The sequence below is a fragment of the Podarcis gaigeae genome (assembly GCF_964106915.1).
Source record: "Podarcis gaigeae genome assembly, chromosome: 1".
In the NCBI taxonomy this organism is placed as follows: Eukaryota; Metazoa; Chordata; class Lepidosauria; order Squamata; family Lacertidae; genus Podarcis; species Podarcis gaigeae.
Window position 1 is genome coordinate 45,141,688 of NC_139678.1, and position 20,116 is coordinate 45,161,803.

At 42.6% G+C, this 20,116-nt stretch overlaps 2 protein-coding genes across 5 annotated transcripts in view; both read left to right on the forward strand.

Moving 5' to 3' along the window:
• The first annotated feature begins 279 nt into the window (after positions 1 to 279).
• HAUS2 (HAUS augmin like complex subunit 2) lies at positions 280 to 9,693 on the forward strand. The gene is made up of 6 exons (XM_083748041.1): positions 280 to 405; positions 2,580 to 2,672; positions 3,942 to 4,011; positions 5,957 to 6,089; positions 7,110 to 7,218; positions 9,019 to 9,693. Exons 1-6 carry the CDS (start codon positions 316 to 318, stop codon positions 9,169 to 9,171), a joined length of 648 nt encoding a protein of 215 aa, XP_083604167.1. The 5' UTR covers positions 280 to 315; the 3' UTR covers positions 9,172 to 9,693.
• Positions 9,694 to 12,419: 2,726 nt separating this feature from the next.
• STARD9 (StAR related lipid transfer domain containing 9) overlaps positions 12,420 to 20,116 on the forward strand; it is a 90,645-nt gene continuing 82,948 nt past the window's right edge. For 2 of the 4 annotated variants that reach the window (XM_083746025.1, XM_083746024.1), the window contains exons 1-2: positions 12,421 to 12,885; positions 17,040 to 17,109. In XM_083746025.1, the coding sequence (XP_083602151.1) occupies positions 12,839 to 12,885; positions 17,040 to 17,109 (117 nt within the window). In that variant the 5' untranslated portion in view covers positions 12,421 to 12,838. Of the gene's footprint in view, positions 12,886 to 17,039; positions 17,110 to 20,116 lie in introns of all 4 variants that reach the window. The other 2 variants (XM_083746023.1, XM_083746022.1) reach the window with 2 other exon arrangements.

The following is a 20,116-nucleotide window of genomic DNA, read 5'->3' on the forward strand; positions in this document are numbered from 1 at the left end:
CACGACGTCCGGGTGCCGTTGGGCTCCACAGGGTATCTGGTCTCGCCGCAGCCCGGTACCGCTATAAGTAGGCGCCAGGGAGGGCTGCGTCGGGGTTGCGCCTCCTGTGTCGGGGTTCCCCTCATTCCCTGCCACAAATATATATATATATAATTATATATAATATAAGCAACCCCTCGTCTAATGTGCCGGTGAGCCGCTTGCCCGCACTCGAGATGGCGGCGCGAGTTTGAAAGGAAGCGCGAGAAGGCGCTTCGCATTCGAAGGCGAGGCGCGCGCGAGAGTTTCCGCGCGGCGGCGGACGCTCGCCTTGCCATGGCTTCTTCGAATCCGTGGGCTCCTGTGCAGCCGTCGGCGGCTGGGCTGCTGCTGGCTGGCTGCCTCTCCGCGAGTGTGGTGTCCCAGGTGAGACGGGCCGCTCTTTTTCTCCCTCCCCAGGTTGTATAAGTACACGTAACGCAAAACCATCATCTGAAATGTGTAAATACGCGCTATGCAAAACCATAGTCTCCAGTATGTTCGTTTCTGCCCAGGCTTTGGGAACGTGCTGCTGCTCAGTTTATTAGATTCGATTGCATTGGAATGGAAAAGGCGTATTTGAAGCTGCCTGCTGCTTTTTAAAGATGCTGATAATATCGATATCTTCATAGGCCGCCCAGTATGTTCTGTTCTGGCTGGCAGTATTAATCCCAGAAGTCAAGGGAGGCCCTTTTTGTAGCCTTGCTACCTGACACCTTTTGGAAAGGTAGCTTTTTGTCCTCGTTCCTTTAGTCCGGCTGCAACAGTGCTGGTGTGCTTGTGGTGTGTTTACTTTTGCTTAAAAGTATATCTAGGTCGTGGGCTTACTGTGAAAGAAACATGTTTATGATGGTAAAAAATATTAACTTCCACCCTAGTTGTAGTTTTATAGTTGTCAGCTCTTGTAGCTCTCTGGACCACCTGGATTGGATTCTGTTCCTAAATTGAAATGAACTATCTTATTTTCCTTTCATTTATATCTTGCAGCTTCAGGAAAACTCTGCATGGTTATTTAAATACTAAAAGGCTGATCCACTCCACTCTGCATAACTGTGGATGGAGAATTCCCATGAGTTCAGTAGGGGGAAATGGGGGTCTGCGCATGTGTAACCCTCGTTTTCAATTCCATAGAAGTGGCTTTTGTTCCAGAGCACAAGTAACTTACACAGAGTGAAACATAGAAAGCTACCTTATACTGAGTCAAATCATTTCTGCATCTAGTTCAAAACTGTCAGTGCGTCTCCATAGTTTCAGTCTGTGCTCCCTCCCAGCACTGTCTGGAGATGACAGGGATTGAACATGGCATCTTCTGTGTCCACGTGCAAAAGAGATGCTCCGCTACTGAGCCACAGCCCTTCCCCAAAGTGGAGGGAAAAGGCTTGACTGGAGGTATGGGCAGATACAGGCAACAACCGATTTACATGTGTCTGATGGAGGTGCAATTGCACATGTGTGTGTTGTGCTGAACCCATAAATGACCTGAAAACATCACTAAAACAGCAGAGTGGAACACTTTACACAGGCCTTGCTGATGCATGTTAGGGTCTGGAAGTTGGATGGATGTAATATGCTCAAACTGCCATGCCCCAGTGAGTAAGCTGGCTGCTGAATTCTGTACCAGTTGCATATAACATGTTGCAGTAATCTAACCTAGAGGTTACCAGAGTATAGACAACAGTAGTTAGGCTATCCCTGTCCAGTTAGGGGTGCAGTTGAGCCATCAGCTGGAGTGTATGGAAGGCACTCTGCGCCACTGGGGCCACCCTGAGCCTCAAGCAACACCAATGGATTCAGAAGTATCTCCAAACTGCGCACCTGCTCCTTCAGAAGAAGTGTAGCCCCAATCGAGATCAGGCAACCTTCTACCTATCTGGTCTGGGAAACCACCCACAAACAGTGCCTCAGTCATAGCTGGATTGTTTGTTCAGTTTGTTGGCTCTCATCCAGTCCATTACTGAGGTAATAAAAAGGTAAAGATACCCCTGCCCGTACGGGCCAGGCGAGTCCGACTCTAGGGTTGTGCGCCCATCTCACTTAAGAGGCCGGGAGCCAGCGCTGTCCGGAGACACTTCCGGGTCACGTGGCCAGCGTGACAAAGCTGCATCTGGCGAGCCAGCGCAGCACACGGAAACGCCATTTACCTTCCCACCAGTAAGCGGTCCCTATTTATCTACTTGCACCCGGGGGTGCTTTCGAACTGCTAGGTTGGCAGGCGTTGGGACCAAGCAACGGGAGCGCACCCCGCCGCGGGGATTCGAACCGCTTACCTTTCGATCGGCAAGTCCTAGACACTGAGGCTTTTACCCACAGCGCCACCCGCGTCCCGGTTTACTGAGGTAATACAACCTAATAAATACCCCTCATAAATGTAAGGGTGACAATTTCAGAAATGTGAACTGGTCCTCCACACAACCAATCATTCATTTTCACTGGCTTGTCCTTCATTTCTCCAGGCAAAGACATTAGGATTGCAACCTAAATGTATTTTAAGACTGGAACCCCAATTTCAAGGAAGCTTGAATTGCTTATGTTTATTGAGAATTTTCATGTTTCTGTTTCAGGAAACTCTGGATAGATGTGGAAAACCAGCTCCTTGCTTTGTTCGCCTCTCGGAGGCAGAACAAATAGCTGATCTCCAAGCTGAAATCAGTGAGGTAAAATAATCTTTGAGCATCAGAATAGGAGCTCTACTGAATAGGCCATACATACAATTTCCTCTGAATTGTAATAAATGATTTCATAGTGGTGAAACAGTACTATAGGACTATAGAGTTGGAGGAGCTTTGCACGCTATCTAGGCCAATGCATGAAATCCAGAGCTACAGTATCTCCACCAGATGACTGTCTAGCCTCTGCTTGAAGACCTCCAATAAGGGAGAGGCCACTGCCTCCTTATGTAATTTTCCTATTGTTGAACTGTTCTTACATTTAAGAGATTTCACCTAATATTCAGCTGAAACCAACCTTACTGTAACTTAGTTCTGCCCTTTGGAGCAGGAGAGAACAACTATTTGCTCTCCTCACCCTTAATCATCTTCATTTTCCTCCTCTTCACCTCTTTTAATTTGTCTATATACCCTTCTTAAAGTGTGGTGCCCAGAACTGAACAGTTTTCAGATGGACAAGATAAAGTGGAACTTAGAACTGTGGCTTGATTAATGCATCTTAAAGTTGCATTTGCGTCTTCCCTCCCTTTTTCTTTGGCCACTACACCACTAATTCATTTTAGCTCATGATCGTATGTACTACTGCCAAACCAGGTATCCCCTTACTATAACTCTGCATTTCTTTCTTTTTCTGTTTTGCCTGGTTTCAAAAGATAATGTTTTCTAAAATATATTTTTCACTTGGTAAGAAGCACTTCTTATCATGTGAACAGTATATTTTGAAATCAGTCCTATATATATTTTTTTAGCCAGGACTCCCTCTCCCTCTTTGTTCTTTGGTGCCTCAACTGAGGTTGAAAAGCTTGTCAAATTATCACACCTACCGGTAATCCTCTTCTACAGAGATGTGATTTAGTGACATAGCCATGAAAATTGCATTAACTAGGAATTTAGCTTGTAATAGTTGCACCTAGAACAGATTCTGTGTTCTATGCAACTACAGAGTTTGGATGCTGGAAAACAAGACAACTAGGAGACTGGAAGTCTTGCTAAAGCTGGAATTAAGGGATGATAAATTGAACTATTTTTTAAAAAGAAATTGAGATTTTAGTTAAATGCATTAAAAAATAAGCTTCCCACAAATCTTATCGGAAATAAAATTATGTTGTGGTTCCTGCAAGCATAGAAGAATTACTTTTATAAAAATACTTGAAAATGGTCAGGGTTGTTGGGGGGTTTTAAAGCAGTTATGAATACAACTGTAAATACATTAAACATATTGCATGGATATAAGTGTATCTATTTTAATGTGTATAGATGAAGCTAGATGCTGAAATCCTGCAGATGGAAAAAGATACAGCAGACATTACTCATCCATTCTACCTAAGTAAGTATTTTGTTTCATGCTATTGTTTAATCCCCAAAACAGCACTCCTAGAAGATCAATCTTAAGAGTTATTTAGACAAAGCCTCACATCTTCATACTGCTGTAAGTATACTGGTGCCAGAGAGATTGGTTGAGTCACAAAGCTGCCATCTATGAACAAGTTCCAGCATTGTGCCAGTGGACACAATGGGACCTACCTTTCTCTCCTCCCCTTTGCAGCCTGCTGCTGCCCCACATCTGGCCCACCAACCTTCCTAAACAGGTTTTTGGGTGCCTGGGAGGCTGCAACAGGAGAGTAGAAGAAGTCTGTTGAGGAAGTAGCATACTTAACACACTTAACAGATGACGAAGCATCTAGCAGCCAAATTGAAAATGTTTGAACAGGAATGATCCCTGAAAAAGGAAGCAAGTAATTAAAGGTGTTTGTATTCATCAATTCCATAGATGCATTGCGCATATGCTGAACTGGGCATTTCATTCAGAATCCTGAGCGTTTCATTTAAGACAACTGTGAGCAACTTAAGCCAACCATCCAAGCCATACACTATGAGGAAAGACAAAAACATATCCCTAGGTTGGGAAGCAATTTGGCTTGGCAGCAGGTGGCACGCCATCCTGATACCACTTCAGTGATGAGTAGTTAGGCAAGTTGCATGAGGAAAATCCATACACCAGGGGGTAGGGAACTGGATCTGGCCAGTCGGGTGGATCCTTGGTTCTTCCACCTTGAGTGCAGGCAGTGTAGCATTTTGACAGGTTATTGGTTCAAAGCACTCTAGAAAGGAAAATCCAAGAGAGGTTGAAGTTACTGCCAGTCAGCTGATTGGTGCTGACCGACTCCAAGCTCTGCTTTCTGTGGTGGTCATCTGCTACGGAGTTCCCCATGAGGAGCTCTGTAGCACAGCTGATTCCAGCTTGTTTGTGTGAATCAGGCTACCTTGCCAATACACAACCAGGAGCACATTTTAGGGTTCCCAATTCTGCATAGACAGCTGTGTGTCCCTCACCCAATGTCACATATGACATCCTCAACCTCAGCCCTCCAGATGTTTTTAGCCTACAACTCCCATGATCCCTAGCTAGCAGGACCAGTGGTCAGGGATTATGGGAGTTGTAGTCTCAAAACGTCTGGAGGGCAGAGGTTGGGTATGAAGCAGGTTGGTATGGTTTCAGGGAAACAGACTTAATGGGCCAGACAGAGACATGAGGTGGGCCTAATTAGACCTGCAAGCTGGAGGCTTGCCATACCTGCCATACATGGATGCCATTCCCCCAAAACTCAAAACTCTTTATTCCATTCAAGCTACTAAACATTGCATCCATAACTATGACAATCCTACATGTATTGGGTGAAGGCGGAAAGTCCCAAGATCTTGGGAAAAGGCTCACAAAGGCTACCATTGTTGACTGAAATGAGCAGAACCAAGAATAAAAAAATAAAATAAATGTAAGATGTTCTTCACAGGTGTACATTTGAAACATTAAGGCTGTAATCCTGTACATATTTACATAGGGACAGGTCCCATTGAACACAGTGGGCATAATCGCCCTGCATTAATAGAGAGTACAGTACACATATATTTGCACTGGAGGGAAAGATTGAGAATGGTGGACAAATGACCCTTTTCACCAGTTTGTCTGCTGTTACTTATCCTGTTATCAAGGGCACACAACATTCCCTAGGATATACTTAGAAACCTGTGGTCTTTATTTCTCAGCAGCTGCTGCTTGCTTCCATGGGGGTCTCTTGATGTGATTCACCTTGCAGGTGCTGTGTGAGCCACACACTTTTGTTGGACAACCACAGATTCACACAGCATGCTACCCGTGTTTTGGAAGCCTGTGTTTCAAAGCATAACATTACGTTTTACAAAGAACCTGCTCTCACTTCAATTCATGTTTAAATCTGAAAGTTTTCCATTTTTTTAAAAAAATAAATCTGTAGCTCAGAAATGCCAGGCTCTGCAAGCGATGAACAAACACCTAGAAGCAGTGCTGAAAGAGAAATGGGTTCTTAGGCAGAGGCTAATGAAACCAGTGCGTCAAGAAAGTCTGCCTATTGAAGCTATGTACCACAGGTAACAAACTGCTTTGTTATTTTACTTACATGTTGGGTACTCCTCATTTCTTTTCCAGATCAATAAAATACATTGGGAACAAAATCCAATTACAGTTAAAACTGCAAATGATGATGCTAAAACTTTTTTTTAAAACAAGTTACTGCAGAACTCTAAACAGCCACAATCAGTTCACTTCTGCTACCAAATAACATCCTTTATTTCAATTTTCATCAAAGGTACACTTCAGACATATATTCGGTGTATCACAAATGCATTTTATTTTAACCATAGTCACTAACATTCTTACAAGACACACAATCCTTACTTTATTCATTACATTTTTCTTTTTCCTTTGTTTCCTGATAAGTTCCTATTTTAAATCACCCTGTGGTATACAAAGCCTGTTTTCTAAATCTACATTAGTCTGACAGCTAAATTATTCTAAATCATTTATCAGCTCAGTCCAATTCATATTAAGGCATTGTTTCTGCTATAACATTAAAATAAATTTTCTAAATAGCTTTTGTGTTCTATTTTCTCTTCTTAATTCTCATCCATGTTCATTTAATGCATTTCATTAAGGACCAATAAAGATCAACCACTCAGCGATAGTAGGTGGCTGCTTTTTCCCAATATTGGGCTGTTCAAACATTTGCTGCCATTACTAAGTAATATATTGGTTCAGTCATTTGTCTGTATCTGTTTCCAGCACCATCAGTATAGAGTCAATTGAAATTTCTCTTCCTATTATCTCTTCTCGGGGGGCGGGTTTCCTGTTAGAAACCAAAACATAACAGCAGCAACAACAACAACAACATCAACAACAAATAAAATAAAATAAAAAATAACAACAATCGTAACATGTGAATTATTGAGCAATCTCCCCTCCACTTCAAATCCCCCAGATTATATTCACTCTCTTACAGTGCTAACAACTTGAAATATTCCTAGGTGATACATATATTTAGCCTCCATAGTGTGAAATATCACCTCACAAAGATATTATCATTTTCTGTTGCATTTTTCTTTTTCATGCAGGCATGTAGTAGAATTGTTGGTGTCGGCAGTGGCTTTCATTGAAAAACTAGAAGCCCATCTAACCACAGTAAGGAGCATTCCTCAAATACCTCTAGTTATGAAAAACATGGTGAGTGGTCTGTCATATAACTTTTCCTAGTTTCCTTTGATAGTAAAGTAGTGGCTAAGAGCATGGAAGTCTTAGCTGGAAGTCACGAGTTCGAATCTCACCAGGCCATGGGTTGTCTCACTCAGAATGCTAGCTAATAGGCCTGTACCTGACATAAGGTATATGAAGCACTGGGACTTCTGCTTCACTTCACACTAAGCTTCCCCTGGAATTAGAAAAACTGTGAATCTGTATCTCTGTCCTTGAAGAAAGGAGCTTCAATTGCTGAATCAATTGATCAGAAAGTTCAACTCCATCTATTTGAGTCTGAATAGTGACTGGTTTTCTGTCCTGCTACAGATGTTAATTTCCCGTCAGTGCTAAGATGATTGTATTATCACTAGTTACAGATAGGTAGCCGTGTTGGTTTGTCATAGTCAAAACAAAACAAAATTCCTTCCAGTAGCACCTTAAAGACCAACTAAGTTAGTTCTTGGTATGAGCTTTCGTGTGCATGCGTATCTGAAGAAGTGTGCATGCACACGAAAGCTCATACCAAGAACTAACTTAGTTGGTCTTTAAGGTGCTACTGGAAGGAATTTTGTTTTGTTTTGTATTATCACTAATTATTGCTGTTGTGAAGGGTCACTCTAGTTTTTCTGCATACTGTACAGTTGCACTGTACAGTTACATTGGACTGTATTTTATTTTGCTTTTCATTGCCATTTAATTCCAACTTTTACATTTTTCCTTTATTTAACACCCCCTCATTAAAATAGTACCAAAGTGATGAACAATAAAGCAGTTAAAAGCAAAACAATTCAGTATACGACAAAAACTATTTTAAAAAGCCAGCATATCACTGTTAACAGCAGTCAGGTATCATTCAACTGATACCAGAAGCAAGGGAAAGCTTGAGTGAATAGATACGTGTTTAACAGCTGGTAGAAGCTGTTAAATAGGTGCTTGCCATATCTCAAGAGTAAGAAGGGTCATTGCTAAGGCTAGGGACACAAGATGAGCCCCTGCAGTCTGGCATAACTAATAGGGCCTCCTCCAAAGATCTTGGTGAACGAGCAGATCTATATGGGAGTTGCTCTTTCAGATAACCCGGTTCTAGGGAATTATAAGTTAATAACAAAATGTTAATCTTGACTTAATAGCAAGCTTAGCATTTCTTAATACCCATGTGTGCATTACATATCTGCCAGGTGAGGATTACACAATGCATCTGATAAAGTTGACTCTGCTCCACAAAAGATTGTGCCAGGATAAATTTCTTAGTCTTTAAAAGGTAAAGGGACCCCTGACTATTAGGTCCAGTCGTGGCCGACTCTGGGGTTGCAGCGCTCATCTTGCTTTATTGGCCGAGGGAGCCAGCGTACAGCTTCCGGGTCATGTGGCCAGCATGACTAAGCTGCTTCTGGCGAACCAGAGCAGAGCACAGAAACACCGTTTACCTTCCCACTGGAGCAGTACCTATTTATCTACTTGCACTTTGACGTGCTTTCGAACTGCTAGGTTGGCAGAAGCTGGGACTGAGCAACGGGAGCTCACCCCGTTGTGGGGATTCGAACCGCCAACCTTCTGATCAGCAAGTCCTAGGCTCTGTGGTTTAACCCACAGCGCCACCCGCGTCAATTCTTGGGTTTCTGCTGTAACAGACTAATATGGCTACCCCTAAAGCTATATGAAGGAATTTTTCCTGGAGTACGTTGACAAATGCCAGGGCAGGTATGCTAGTTTCACTTCCCTTGAGCAGCAGCCCCTGTGGATGAGTTCATAGCACGCTAAAATACTTGTTTACCTATTTCATTCCAGGACAGTGCACTAACAAAGATGGACTTGTTAGTAACAGACACAAAAGCACTGGCAGAACAAATACTGGAGTGGAGAGAGAAAGTAAAGGAGATCTTTGAAAACTCACAGCTGACTGCTGAATCAGATTCCTGGTTCAGAAGTATAACTCTGTAATTGTACACACTCCCCACCATGCCTTTTTCTTCCCGATTCTTGGGCTACTTAGCCATTTGGTGTGTAGATAAAATGCATGTCTTCTATCACATTTAAAGTCACTTGTGTCTGTCTGAAATATATATTTGTACGTAGAAATAGTGTCATGTTAGAAACTGACAATGGATGTTAAATGGCCCTCTTGAGGAATATTTTAAAGAAGCAATTTTATTATGTTGCCTTAACAAGACCAGCTTCATGTACATGTTTTATATTTTATAGAAAATGTTTTATATAAACATTATCTATTTTAAAAAGTGAGACCACTCATATCTTGGTACAAAACTTCAATCAAAATACTGGACTATAGACTCTTTTGTATGGGTGGGAAAGTTCTGGGTTCCACCCTGTCCTAATGTGCATATATGAAAATCTGTAGCTTGATACCTTTACTCTTCATACTGTTGAATACTGTACTAGAAAATAATGCAGAGGAAGAGTATGGGAAACAGTATTCCGTTAGTAATAAACAAACTAAATAAATACTTTTTCCTTAGTTTGTATTGGGGGGGGGATAAGCAACCATATACAAATGAGCCTGTCACTGTGCTACCAAATGCCTGTGTTTCATAATCCTCCATCAGCTATGCTTGATTCATTATAGCTTGTTATGGCTCATCATCGGTCTCTCATCTCCATCTGATCTCTGTTCCAGCCGCTGAGAGAAAGCACAAGATAGATGTGCTGCCATGTAAACAGCATCCTGAGGATATCAAGACTTGTTTTCTCCCAGTGACAGGACCTGGGTTCTTTTTCACATGTTAAAATAAAAACTACAAGCAGGGAACATCCCACAATAAACGCCCGTATGCATACAACCTGGCAAGCAGGCACACAAATGCCTAAACATGCTTTCTCAATAGAAATGGATGGGTAGTGTTTATTTCACTCTCATACATTGAAGGTGGCAATTCTAACTTTCGTAATCCTTATATTTGTTTGTTCCTAAGTGGCATGTAGGTAAATGTGTAAATTTGCCCATGCAGTTAGCCAGTCCTATACACATTTCCTTTGAACGAAGTTGTGTTTTATTGAATTCAGCGGGATGTGTATAGAGACTTGCAGTTTTTAGTTTAATATGCTTCAAAGACATTCATTTCGGTTCCTGAATTTATTTCTGCTTAATTCTCTTTAAAGCAGTTAACCTTACTGATATTAACAGACAACTTAAACTATACTAATTTAAGCAGATATTTCTATTAGAGTACATTCACAAAGTTTACATGATGCAACAACAGGACATAATTTATCAGCACAGTCCTAAGCATGTTAACTCAGAAGTCAGTCTTATTAAATCCGAAGAAATTTACTTCATCAGTGTGTTTAGGACTGAAGCCTCAAATCCAGAGTGCTACAATTTAATTTAAAAGAAATGAACACAGCACCTGAGGTTTCAGATAAGATAATGAAAAGCAAATAGAATTTCCCAAAAACCTTGGTTTGTATTGAGAGTTGCAAAACATTGTGGGTCCGTGATCCATGCATTGCACTAGATGTTTAAATAAAACTAGCTGGTAAATTCCAACATGTTACACAGATTGTTACATATGAGCAATCTCAAAATCTTTTCACAAAGACATGATGGCAAATGGAACTTCATACCGTTATATGCTGTCTGAGAAAAAGGAAGACAACAGTGGTTGACTCTTGACAGGTGATGACAACAGATAACTAGTAACCACACAAATTTGAATGGTTATCTCTAATGGTCTTGTTGTGCTGATGCATTTGTCACTAGGGGGCATAATTGTGAATGGTTCCCTTTTGTTACCAGTAACAGTCTGAAAGTTTACATGCTTTCCACCACACTCCCGCTTTATTTTTAACTTTTAACTATCGACTCACAGTGTGGTTTTGAACAAGATTATAGATATCAGTATTATCGCTATATTGCAAAATGGAAACAATACTAAACTCATGGTATTGTGAAGGCAAATACCTTAAAGACACTAAAGCTCTCTGAAAGTGAAAAAGTGCTGCATAAATAGTATTTTTAGCAGTATGAAGATAACTGTACAGTGTGAACACACTCTGCCTTTCCTAACAGATAGAAGGTGTGATTGTATTCACCCAATCCTGTGTCACCTGCACTGGTTGTCAGTATACTTACTAGATGAAAAGCTAGTGCTTCCCTCTCAAAAGCATTCCGTACACTGGGCCCCATATTTCTGCAACCACCTCCCTAGTATTAACTATGACACTTTTAGTTACTGAGTCAGACCTTGCTCCATATACAACTTATCAGGAACATAACGGGGCCTTTCCTTCATCAGTTGCTCCAAGGTTTTGGAATGATTTCCCCTCAGAGGTGTGCAGTTTTTCCTTAGTGGGTAGCTGCACTTTATATTTTTGGTTTGCCCTTTGAATGGTTTTGTTAGTATAAATCATCTTGAACCTTGTAAAGGTGGCTACCAATAATTTTGTTGCAATACAAAATTTATTTTGTTGTAATACTACATAAGCTGACTCTTCTACCTATGTGCAGTATTAGTTTGGGTATCTTTCTAGGGAAGTTTTATATATGCGAGGATCTGCATTTTAGCATCTACTCATGTATACACTATAGAGTAGACCCAAAGCAGCCAAGGATCCAGGAAACATGCCATCAAGGGTGTTAGATGAGGCTCAGAGCAGTGGGCCAACAACAGATAAAGCTCAAATTGCAAGATGGGGTGTTCAGGTGGTGAACAAAGGTGTGTGTCACAGCAGCAAGCAGAGAGTGCCAGTCAGGTAAGATCAGTCATGGGGTCAGAAGGCTCCTTGTGGCTTACAGATGTATCCATGTATTGGTGATCAGTTTCTGGTCGACTCTATTGCCCAGTACCGTAATTGCTGGCATTTTTGCAAAGAATGCTGGATTAAGAACTTTGGCCTGATTCAGCAAAGGCGGTTTACTCCGTAACTTTAGGATGGCTTACTACAGAATTATGTGCCAATCACACTTGACCTCTTTCTAAATAAAACAATGCACCGAGAAGATTGCTGTTTTTGTTCTTCAAGGAAGCACGCCACCCTTGTTCTACATGTTATTAAGCGAGCCAGAACTCACCTCACCACAGGTGCTGTTCTTGAGAAGCCAGGTGTGGTTTATTTTCTTTTTTGACGCACATGTCTCACCCGCATTGGGGTGAGATATTGCTGGACTTTCTATTATTATTATTATTATTATTATTATGGCGTTACCCAGCGCCCTCTTTAGGCCAAGAGTGGAAAGTTGTCAAGTTAAGCGTATTTCCATACTCCATGAACTTCTCTCAAGTTTCACCCTGACTTGGAGTATTCCACACCCGCCCAGAAGTTAGAGCAGCCGGCCACTTAGCCGCAGACCCAGCGGCTCACGGAAAACGGAGGGAAATTGGAGACACCCGCTTCCCTCAGAGCGGCCCAGCAGCAGCAGCAGCAGCCCCTCCTTCCCCATTTCCTCTCCTCTCCGCAGGCGGCCAGGCCCTTCCCTCAAGAGCAGCTGCGCTGCGCTGGGCGGGGTCGGGCCGCGTTTCCCCTGCCCAGGGCTCTGCGGAGAGCCGAGGCGCTCGGAGGAGGACGGCGGGGATGTGATGCGGTGTCGTGGCTTGGGCGGCCGCGGTGGAGGGGAGCAGGGGGCGCCCTTTGCTGCAACTCAAGACGGGACATGGCGAATGTCAAAGTGGCGGTGCGGGTCCGGCCTCTCAGCAAAAGGTGGGCCGGGGGTGGCGCTCGGGCGGCTGAGGGTGGCAAGAGAGGGAGTCGACCTCGAAGACGCAGACACACGTCTATGTGCACAAAGGGTGGGAGAGGACGCTTTTTGCACGCACGCGCCGCCAACTTGTTTGCACCGTAGCGCGGCTTGTGCGCATGTGGGACCGTTATGTGCGGCGCTCGCGTCTCCTATGTGGAGGAGCTGCCAGGTGTTAACATGTGCTGGTTGCAATGGTTGCGTCGCTTGCAGAAAACTTGGGCAGCCCAGGAACTGAAGGGCTGGGCTGGGCTGAGGGGAGGCGGGAAGCTGGTGCTGCGACGTGATGGGGCAAGAAAGGTCGTAGTATCGCCTCCCTCAGCCTGATGTTGTGGGACTATAAACTATATTGTCCAGTAACGGGAGGAGTGATAGGAATGCGTGGCCAGAGAGAAGGGAGGGCTGGGCATCAGTGCAAAAGGTGCAAATGGAGCATAGGAGCCAAATCCTAGGGGCCGGGATTCCCTCAACCCCCCAGTAAAATATTTGAGGGTGCAGTGCATCCCCAAAAAGTTGGGCATCACCATTGAAATGGTGTGCGCACACCGTGTCTTGTGATAGATTGTGTGGGGTGGGACTGACCTGCCCCCCAATATTTTATTCAAGTTGGCACCCCTGAAATGGAGACAGGTTGTGTCAAAGGGGGCTATAAGAAGTGTGGCACATTTCTGGGCAGTCTCTGTTTAGGTATATAGTACTCAGAACTCCAGTGAGACTTGTTTATTCCCATGAAGGAAGCATGCTGAGTACGCTATGCTTTGTCTACATGATATATTTGTTATAGGAATGCTCTGCATTATTAAAACGTGTTTTGAGTTCATAACAACTTGGCTACAGTTGAATTATTTAAAGGCCTTTCCAGGCAGTGAGTTTATACTAGTGTATTAAATGTGCAATTGCTATGGGATCCAGTTGTCTTCTCCCAAGACTCCACTTTTGTTGCTAAAATATTGCATTTTCCACGCCAACTGCACACTTAGGACTCTGATAATGTGATTGGTTTTTTTTCCAGTTGCCATGTTCACTGCTTTTGTGATTGCTTCATGGAAGACAAAGTATAATAGACAGTCGTAGAAACTGTACCTGCGGCGCCTAAAGATGAGCAAAACTAAACTTCCCCATGCTGTTTTATAAACTTGTTATTTTTAATCACTTGATGTCCGTGGTTTCTGTGCCCTCGCAGGAGTTTGCTATTCCAGTGATGGAGTGCTCATCTAACATTACTTTATAATTACCAAAAAACTTGAAAGACAAGCTACTCCTCTCCTGACAGAGCCCTGCCAGTTCAGAAAACCCTAAGTTACTTAATTTCTTGATGAGGGCACATTCTCTGGCTGTGTAAAATGCATATCCTGGCTGAGTGATATGACCACCTTAGGCAACAGTTCCTGGGGGACAGTGATGGTGCCCCCTGTCTGTACCATTCTGTTGCAGAACAGAGCTGCTTGACTTCTATGGCCTGTTCTGCACCCTCAAAACTAGCTTTTCTCAGGTGCAGTGAAGGACATTTCATTGCTAGTCAAGTCAACCTCCATCCATGAATTGGTGAGGGCATTATCTTTTCCTGAAGCACCCATGCTCCCCATCTATTATATGAGGAGAAAATATTGCACTACTGCCAATGGACAGTAGCTAAAGTGCTAAGGATAAAATTTTGGGGTCTTTGTTCCTACTATCCAGTAATGGGCGGTCTTTCCATTTTAAATATAGAAATGCTGATGTTACCATAGATAGAACTAGGTCATTTCTAAATTTCTGTAATATTTCTACCTGCACCAGTGGCATAGCGTGGGGGGCTGTTGCCCTGGGCACATTTTTGAGGGGGCACAACAAGGGAAGCTATGCCTGGGCTGGTCTTTGGGGCTGGGGTGTGGGCAGGAGCCGCTCCACTCCCAGGTCAGGCCTGACCCAGGGGGAGAAGTGTTTAAGAGGTGGCAGCACTGCCCCTCTCCAATGTGTGATCCCCTGCAGTCGCCCATCGGTGGCGGCACTGCAGCTGAGGGAGGGACGAGCTTCATTGGCCACTGTGCCTTGTGGGCCCAAATGGAGCTCCTTTCTCCCTCCGCACACCTGGCACACAGAGGGACGAACAAGCTCCATTGGCCATGTCCCCACGTGTTGCTCTGCACCCGGAGCACAGAGGAGCAGGCTCCATCAACCCTGACCCCGCCGGGGCTGTGGACAAGGTGTGCCGGGTGTGGGGGTGCTGTGGGGTTCCGCAGTGGGCTCCTTCTCCCTCTACCCCTGCTCCCTGCGCTTGTGTCCACCCACCAGGGCTGCTATGGGCTCAAGCAATGCCGCTAACCAATCCTCTTCATTCTCCCTGCTTTGCAGGCTGAGTTTATACATTTAGCAATTCCACACATCCTAAAAGCTGATGTACAAGATTGCAAATTCAGTTCTCATACGTGCTGGAAAGACCATTGTGTGAGTGAGTGCCTGTGTCTAATGGGATGATTAAAACCATGTGTACTGTGGAAATTTGGGGAGGGTGGGAGAGAGAAAACTTTGGAGCGGTTGCAAAACTTTGCATGACTTGTAACGTAACTCCTCCTCTGGAGAAAAGAGAGAACAGCAACAAAGAAACAGATTGAATATTTCAATATGCCGCTTGCTTGTTTTACTACTTTCATTTTTTTTATTAACTTGGGTCATGTTTTTGGACCACTGACCCTTATAATAAATAGCCATTTATGTCCTAGGTGGTATAGATTTTTCAGCCTTTAAACAAATTCAAGTATACTTGAATTAAGCAGCGTTTTAAGATGACTTGGGCAACCATGTCTCAATCCAGAAAGTTAGAAGCAAATCTTAACATTAAATCCTGCATTTTTATGCTGGAACTAAGTAATGCAGCTTCCATAACCAGCTTCCAGGAATCAGGTAATAGTGAAATTCTGGTGCCTCTGTACGATATTCATGTAAATCATACTATGAGCAGACCCATTCAAAACAATTTGCTTGTCTATTTATTTCACTGGGCTTACTCTGAGTATGTTTTACTTGGCTTGCACTCTCTGCCATTAATCAGGAGAAAACCAAAATAAATTAATGCAAATGAAACAAGGGAATAGCTCTGAGGTTTCTTCACAGAGTAAACTCTTAAGTCCAGGGGTCAACAAACTTTTTCAGCAGGGGGCCAGTCCACTGTCCCTCAGACCTTGTGGGAGGCTGGACTATATTTTGAAAAATATATATGAATGAATTTCTATGCCCCACAAATAGCCCAGAGATGCATTTTAAATAAAAGGACACATTCTACTCATGTAAAAACATGCTGCTTCCCAGACCATCTGCAGGGCAGATTTAGAAGGCAATTGGGCCTTAGTTTGCCTACCCATCCTTAAGTCACACTCTGTTTCTGAGCAGGTCTTGTAGTACTTCTGCAGTTTTCTTTAATGGAGAAGTCTCATAGCAGCATTATTTTTTTCTGCCTTGACCAGTACTCTTGAAGAGATTTAAGCTCCCAGCTTTTACCTTCAAAAGGCAATCTGTGTTAACTTGCCTTTAATTTGCGGGAACTAATTTGTGTCAAGCTTTGGGTAGTTAGTTTATATCATCTGCTTCTGTCATCATCTGACTTTTAAAGCATATCTAAGTACTTTTAGAAAATTTCTCAAAAGTAAAAATAAAATAATTCATTTGAATTTAAGACATTGATCTCTCTTCATGAAAAGTATTATTCTGTTTAAGGTTATGATTGTTCTGTTACTTTTTCTACCTTTAAAGTTCTAAATGTATAGAATATGTGTTGGTGTATGTGACTGAACTAATGGTTTTCCATTAACTTAATTCTCCTGATTGTATTGTTTGCTTCAGAGTCGTTTGTGAATGCATCTATAAACAATTTTGACCATTACAAAATTAGGACTATAAGCAAGTTATTACATAGCAGAACGCAGAAATAAGGGGACTGGGCCCACTGAAGTTAAACATTATCAGGTACACTTTACTGGGAGAGTGAAAAATACTCTTAAACTCACTCCTGTTTAAACCAGTGCGACCTGAAAGTTCTGAAACATGCCCATAATGTTTTAATACATATCATTATTGTTTTTTAATACAGAAAAGCTTTGTATCTTCATAGTTATATAATTTGTTTTCATCTGATTTTCAGAGAGCTCGCAGAAGGAAGAAGAATAATTGTAGAGGTTGAAGATAGAGTGGCAAAAGTCAGAAACCTAAAGGTATGCTTTAATTTTTATTTTGGCATCTGAAAAGCCTGACATCTCTAGTGCAATTCTTGTTGCCTGTAGAGACAATGTGGTGTAATGGATATAGCATTAGACTTGGAACAGAAGAGGCAAGGATTTATTACTATTTAGCCATGAAGTTTGCTGGGTGAGCTTTGGCCAATTTCTTCATCGAAGCTGCGTCACAGGGTTGTTGTGAAGGAGAAAATGGGGCCATCCTATATATGCTGCCCTTTGAGTTTATTGGGGAACAGATGGAATAGAAATGTAATAAATAAACAAACAGAACCATTGCAAGACGACCTTGAGTTGACAATCCAAGGCTGGTCTGTATCTCACCAATCAGAACATGCAGAGGCATTGTATAGATCAGTACTTTGCCTCCCATTCCTGTACAGTGGTACCTCGGGTTACATACGCTTCAGGTTACAGTCTCCGCTAACCCAGAAATAGTACCTTGGGTTAAGAACTTTGCTTCAGGATGAGACCAGAAATCGTGCGGCAGCGGCACGGCAGCAGTGGGAGGCCCCATTAGCTAAAGTGGTGCTTCAGGTTAAGAACAGTTTCAGGTTAAGAATGAACCTCCGGAACGAATTAAGTTCTTAACCCCATATACCACTGTATATGTTTTGTGGGAGTACTCTCCTTTGGTCTGCATGTCTAGCTTACATTTGTGCAGGTTGAATCCTAGCTTCAACTTGCGGTGACTTCACTTACCATTTGTTACGTTTTTGCATTTTGTTTTCCCTGGGTGGATGGACTCTTGCATCAAATTCTCATACTGCTTTCTGAAAGCATATGTGTCTAAACATCATTTTGAGATACCTGTGGTACCTTTCGGGGGGGGGGGAATGCTCATACAAACGTGGCCCTCTTGATTTTGGCACAAGAGCAAAATCTGAAGCCACAATTATACTGAGGTATAAGTGTGTTTTGAGTGCAATGCAGAGTTTTATCAGTTGCTGAAAGCCACAGGAGGGAATGATATTATGCTTAAGCCCTGCTTGCAGGTTCCCCACAGGCTGGCCACTGTGAGAACAGGATGCCAGGCTAGATAGGCTACTATCCTGATCCAGCAGGCTTTTATTATGTTCTTATGTTATGTATTAAGAGGACTTTCGTTCTATGTCTGGGAAACAGTAAACCTACTGTTTTGCTACGTTGTTGTTTTTTTAAGCAGTTGCCAGTCCTTTAGAAAAATCTGCTGAAAATCATTATTTAGTATCCCAAAAGCAAATTTAAAAATAAACTGGGAAGGAAATGCAATGGGGGGGAGGGAAACCTAAATTGGCACAGCTTCTGAGTTCCTTATGGAATTGAAGTAAACATCTGTTGATCTTTAAAACAGATGATAACATAGCCTTCTTCTAGCCATGCTTCTGTTGCTGCAGCTCCCTGCATTTCAGTTGAATGCCTTTATTTTGTCAAGGCTGTCAGTAAATTGTTAGTAACAGTAAGATAAGGACAAAATTCCAAACATCTGGATAACTTTATTCCTTATTTCTCTCTCCCTTGCCCTCTCTTTTAATTGCAGTCTAATAGGATTGCAACTAATCTCTGGGAAACGTAACAGAACTGTGTACTAGGCTACAGTTAACATCCTGATGGGTGACTGGCTACGTTTAGAATTGACTTAGTTGGACTGTACATCCTTTCCGTTTTGAGATTCTTGGAGGCTTCTTTTATAGGGCATGGGAAACAGAACTGGTTTTTTCCAGACATTGGGACTCCTGAATGCTACTGTACTCTTTTAGTCAAATAGTAAAATGGGGCCAAAATCAGTTTCTGTTGGCAATGTATCTTACTACTCGGAATAAAGGCAGATAAGTGAATTATAGAGTAACCGTGATTACTGTGGGAATTGGGCAGGACAGATGCTTTCTATTTCTTGCTTAGTCTTTATTTGTATATGCATGTCCGCCTGATTATTTTAGGTGACTTGCTTAAGATAATTAGTATTTTAAATGCCTTAAGAGGCTGTTGGCAGAAATCAAATAACTAGATAAGTGTTTTCCTCCTTCTTTTATATTCTTTCCGGAGCTGGGATAATTCTTGGACCTATTCTAGGAGGGTGCCAGTAGATAGATGGTGTTCAGTGTCTTTTAGGACATTCATGAGATCAGTTGGCTGGTTCTTTATTGTGGTTGGGGTATGGAGGGCATAAGTAATGGATAATTTTTATTGTCATTTGTAAGACACTGCAAGGTGTTGACCAAAATATATGTCTACATACTCTGCTGGTGGCAAGCTTGCAGACATGGAGCAGCTATGTGAAATGCTTACATCTAACAGAACTAAAGGAGAACTGCAGCTTATTATGATGCCACTTCATGTTTTCAAATATATAATTAAAGTAGATGAACACAATTACTTTTTTAAACACTGTTGCAATGTCTGTTTCCTCCTCTCATCACAGGCAAGTTTGAGAATTAAGGGAGATAACCATTTTATGCCAACTCACATGCTGAACTAGTTTGGAATCATATGTTTCTTCTATTTCTTATGGATACCCGAGGAAAGAACTCTAACTTTCATTGGATGCACATGTGGAATTTTCCTTTTCCATAGGCAAATATGAGAAATGCATACATTCAGAAATATTTATTGGGATTGAAGTGTGGTTTCTTTGATTAGGAAATGAAACTTTGTAGCACTTACCTTCTAAATATAAGAACTGTTTTAATGGAATCCCCCCAAAGGCTTATAAAGTCCAGCCAGGGGTGGCATCATGGCAAAATGGGAAGTCCACCCATCCACCCACCCCCGCTGTAGCCCTTCCCTCAAACTCAATTACTGGGGTCACATGGCGGCTTCCGGTGAGATCTCACAGAACTCTAGCAAGATCTCTATGGTAGCCACCACTTCTCGCTTCTGCAGCAGTGGCGGGGGTGACTGGGTCACCTGCAGAGGAACTGCACCATGGAATTCCACTACCCAAGGCATCTGCCTCAGTCTGCCTCATTGGTGGCCCAGCCCTCAGTTCAGCATCTGGTCTCCCACA

Excerpts from the sequence above, each read along its gene's own strand:
- HAUS2 (XM_083748041.1), top strand. The coding sequence starts at position 316 with ATGGCTTCTTCGAATCCGTGGGCTCCTGTGCAGCCGTCGGCGGCTGGG. Across the intron at positions 406-2,579 it reads CCGCGAGTGTGGTGTCCCAG|GAAACTCTGGATAGATGTGG; the intron begins GTGAGACGGGCC and ends TTTCTGTTTCAG. Across the intron at positions 6,090-7,109 it reads ATTGAAGCTATGTACCACAG|GCATGTAGTAGAATTGTTGG; the intron begins GTAACAAACTGC and ends TTTTTCATGCAG.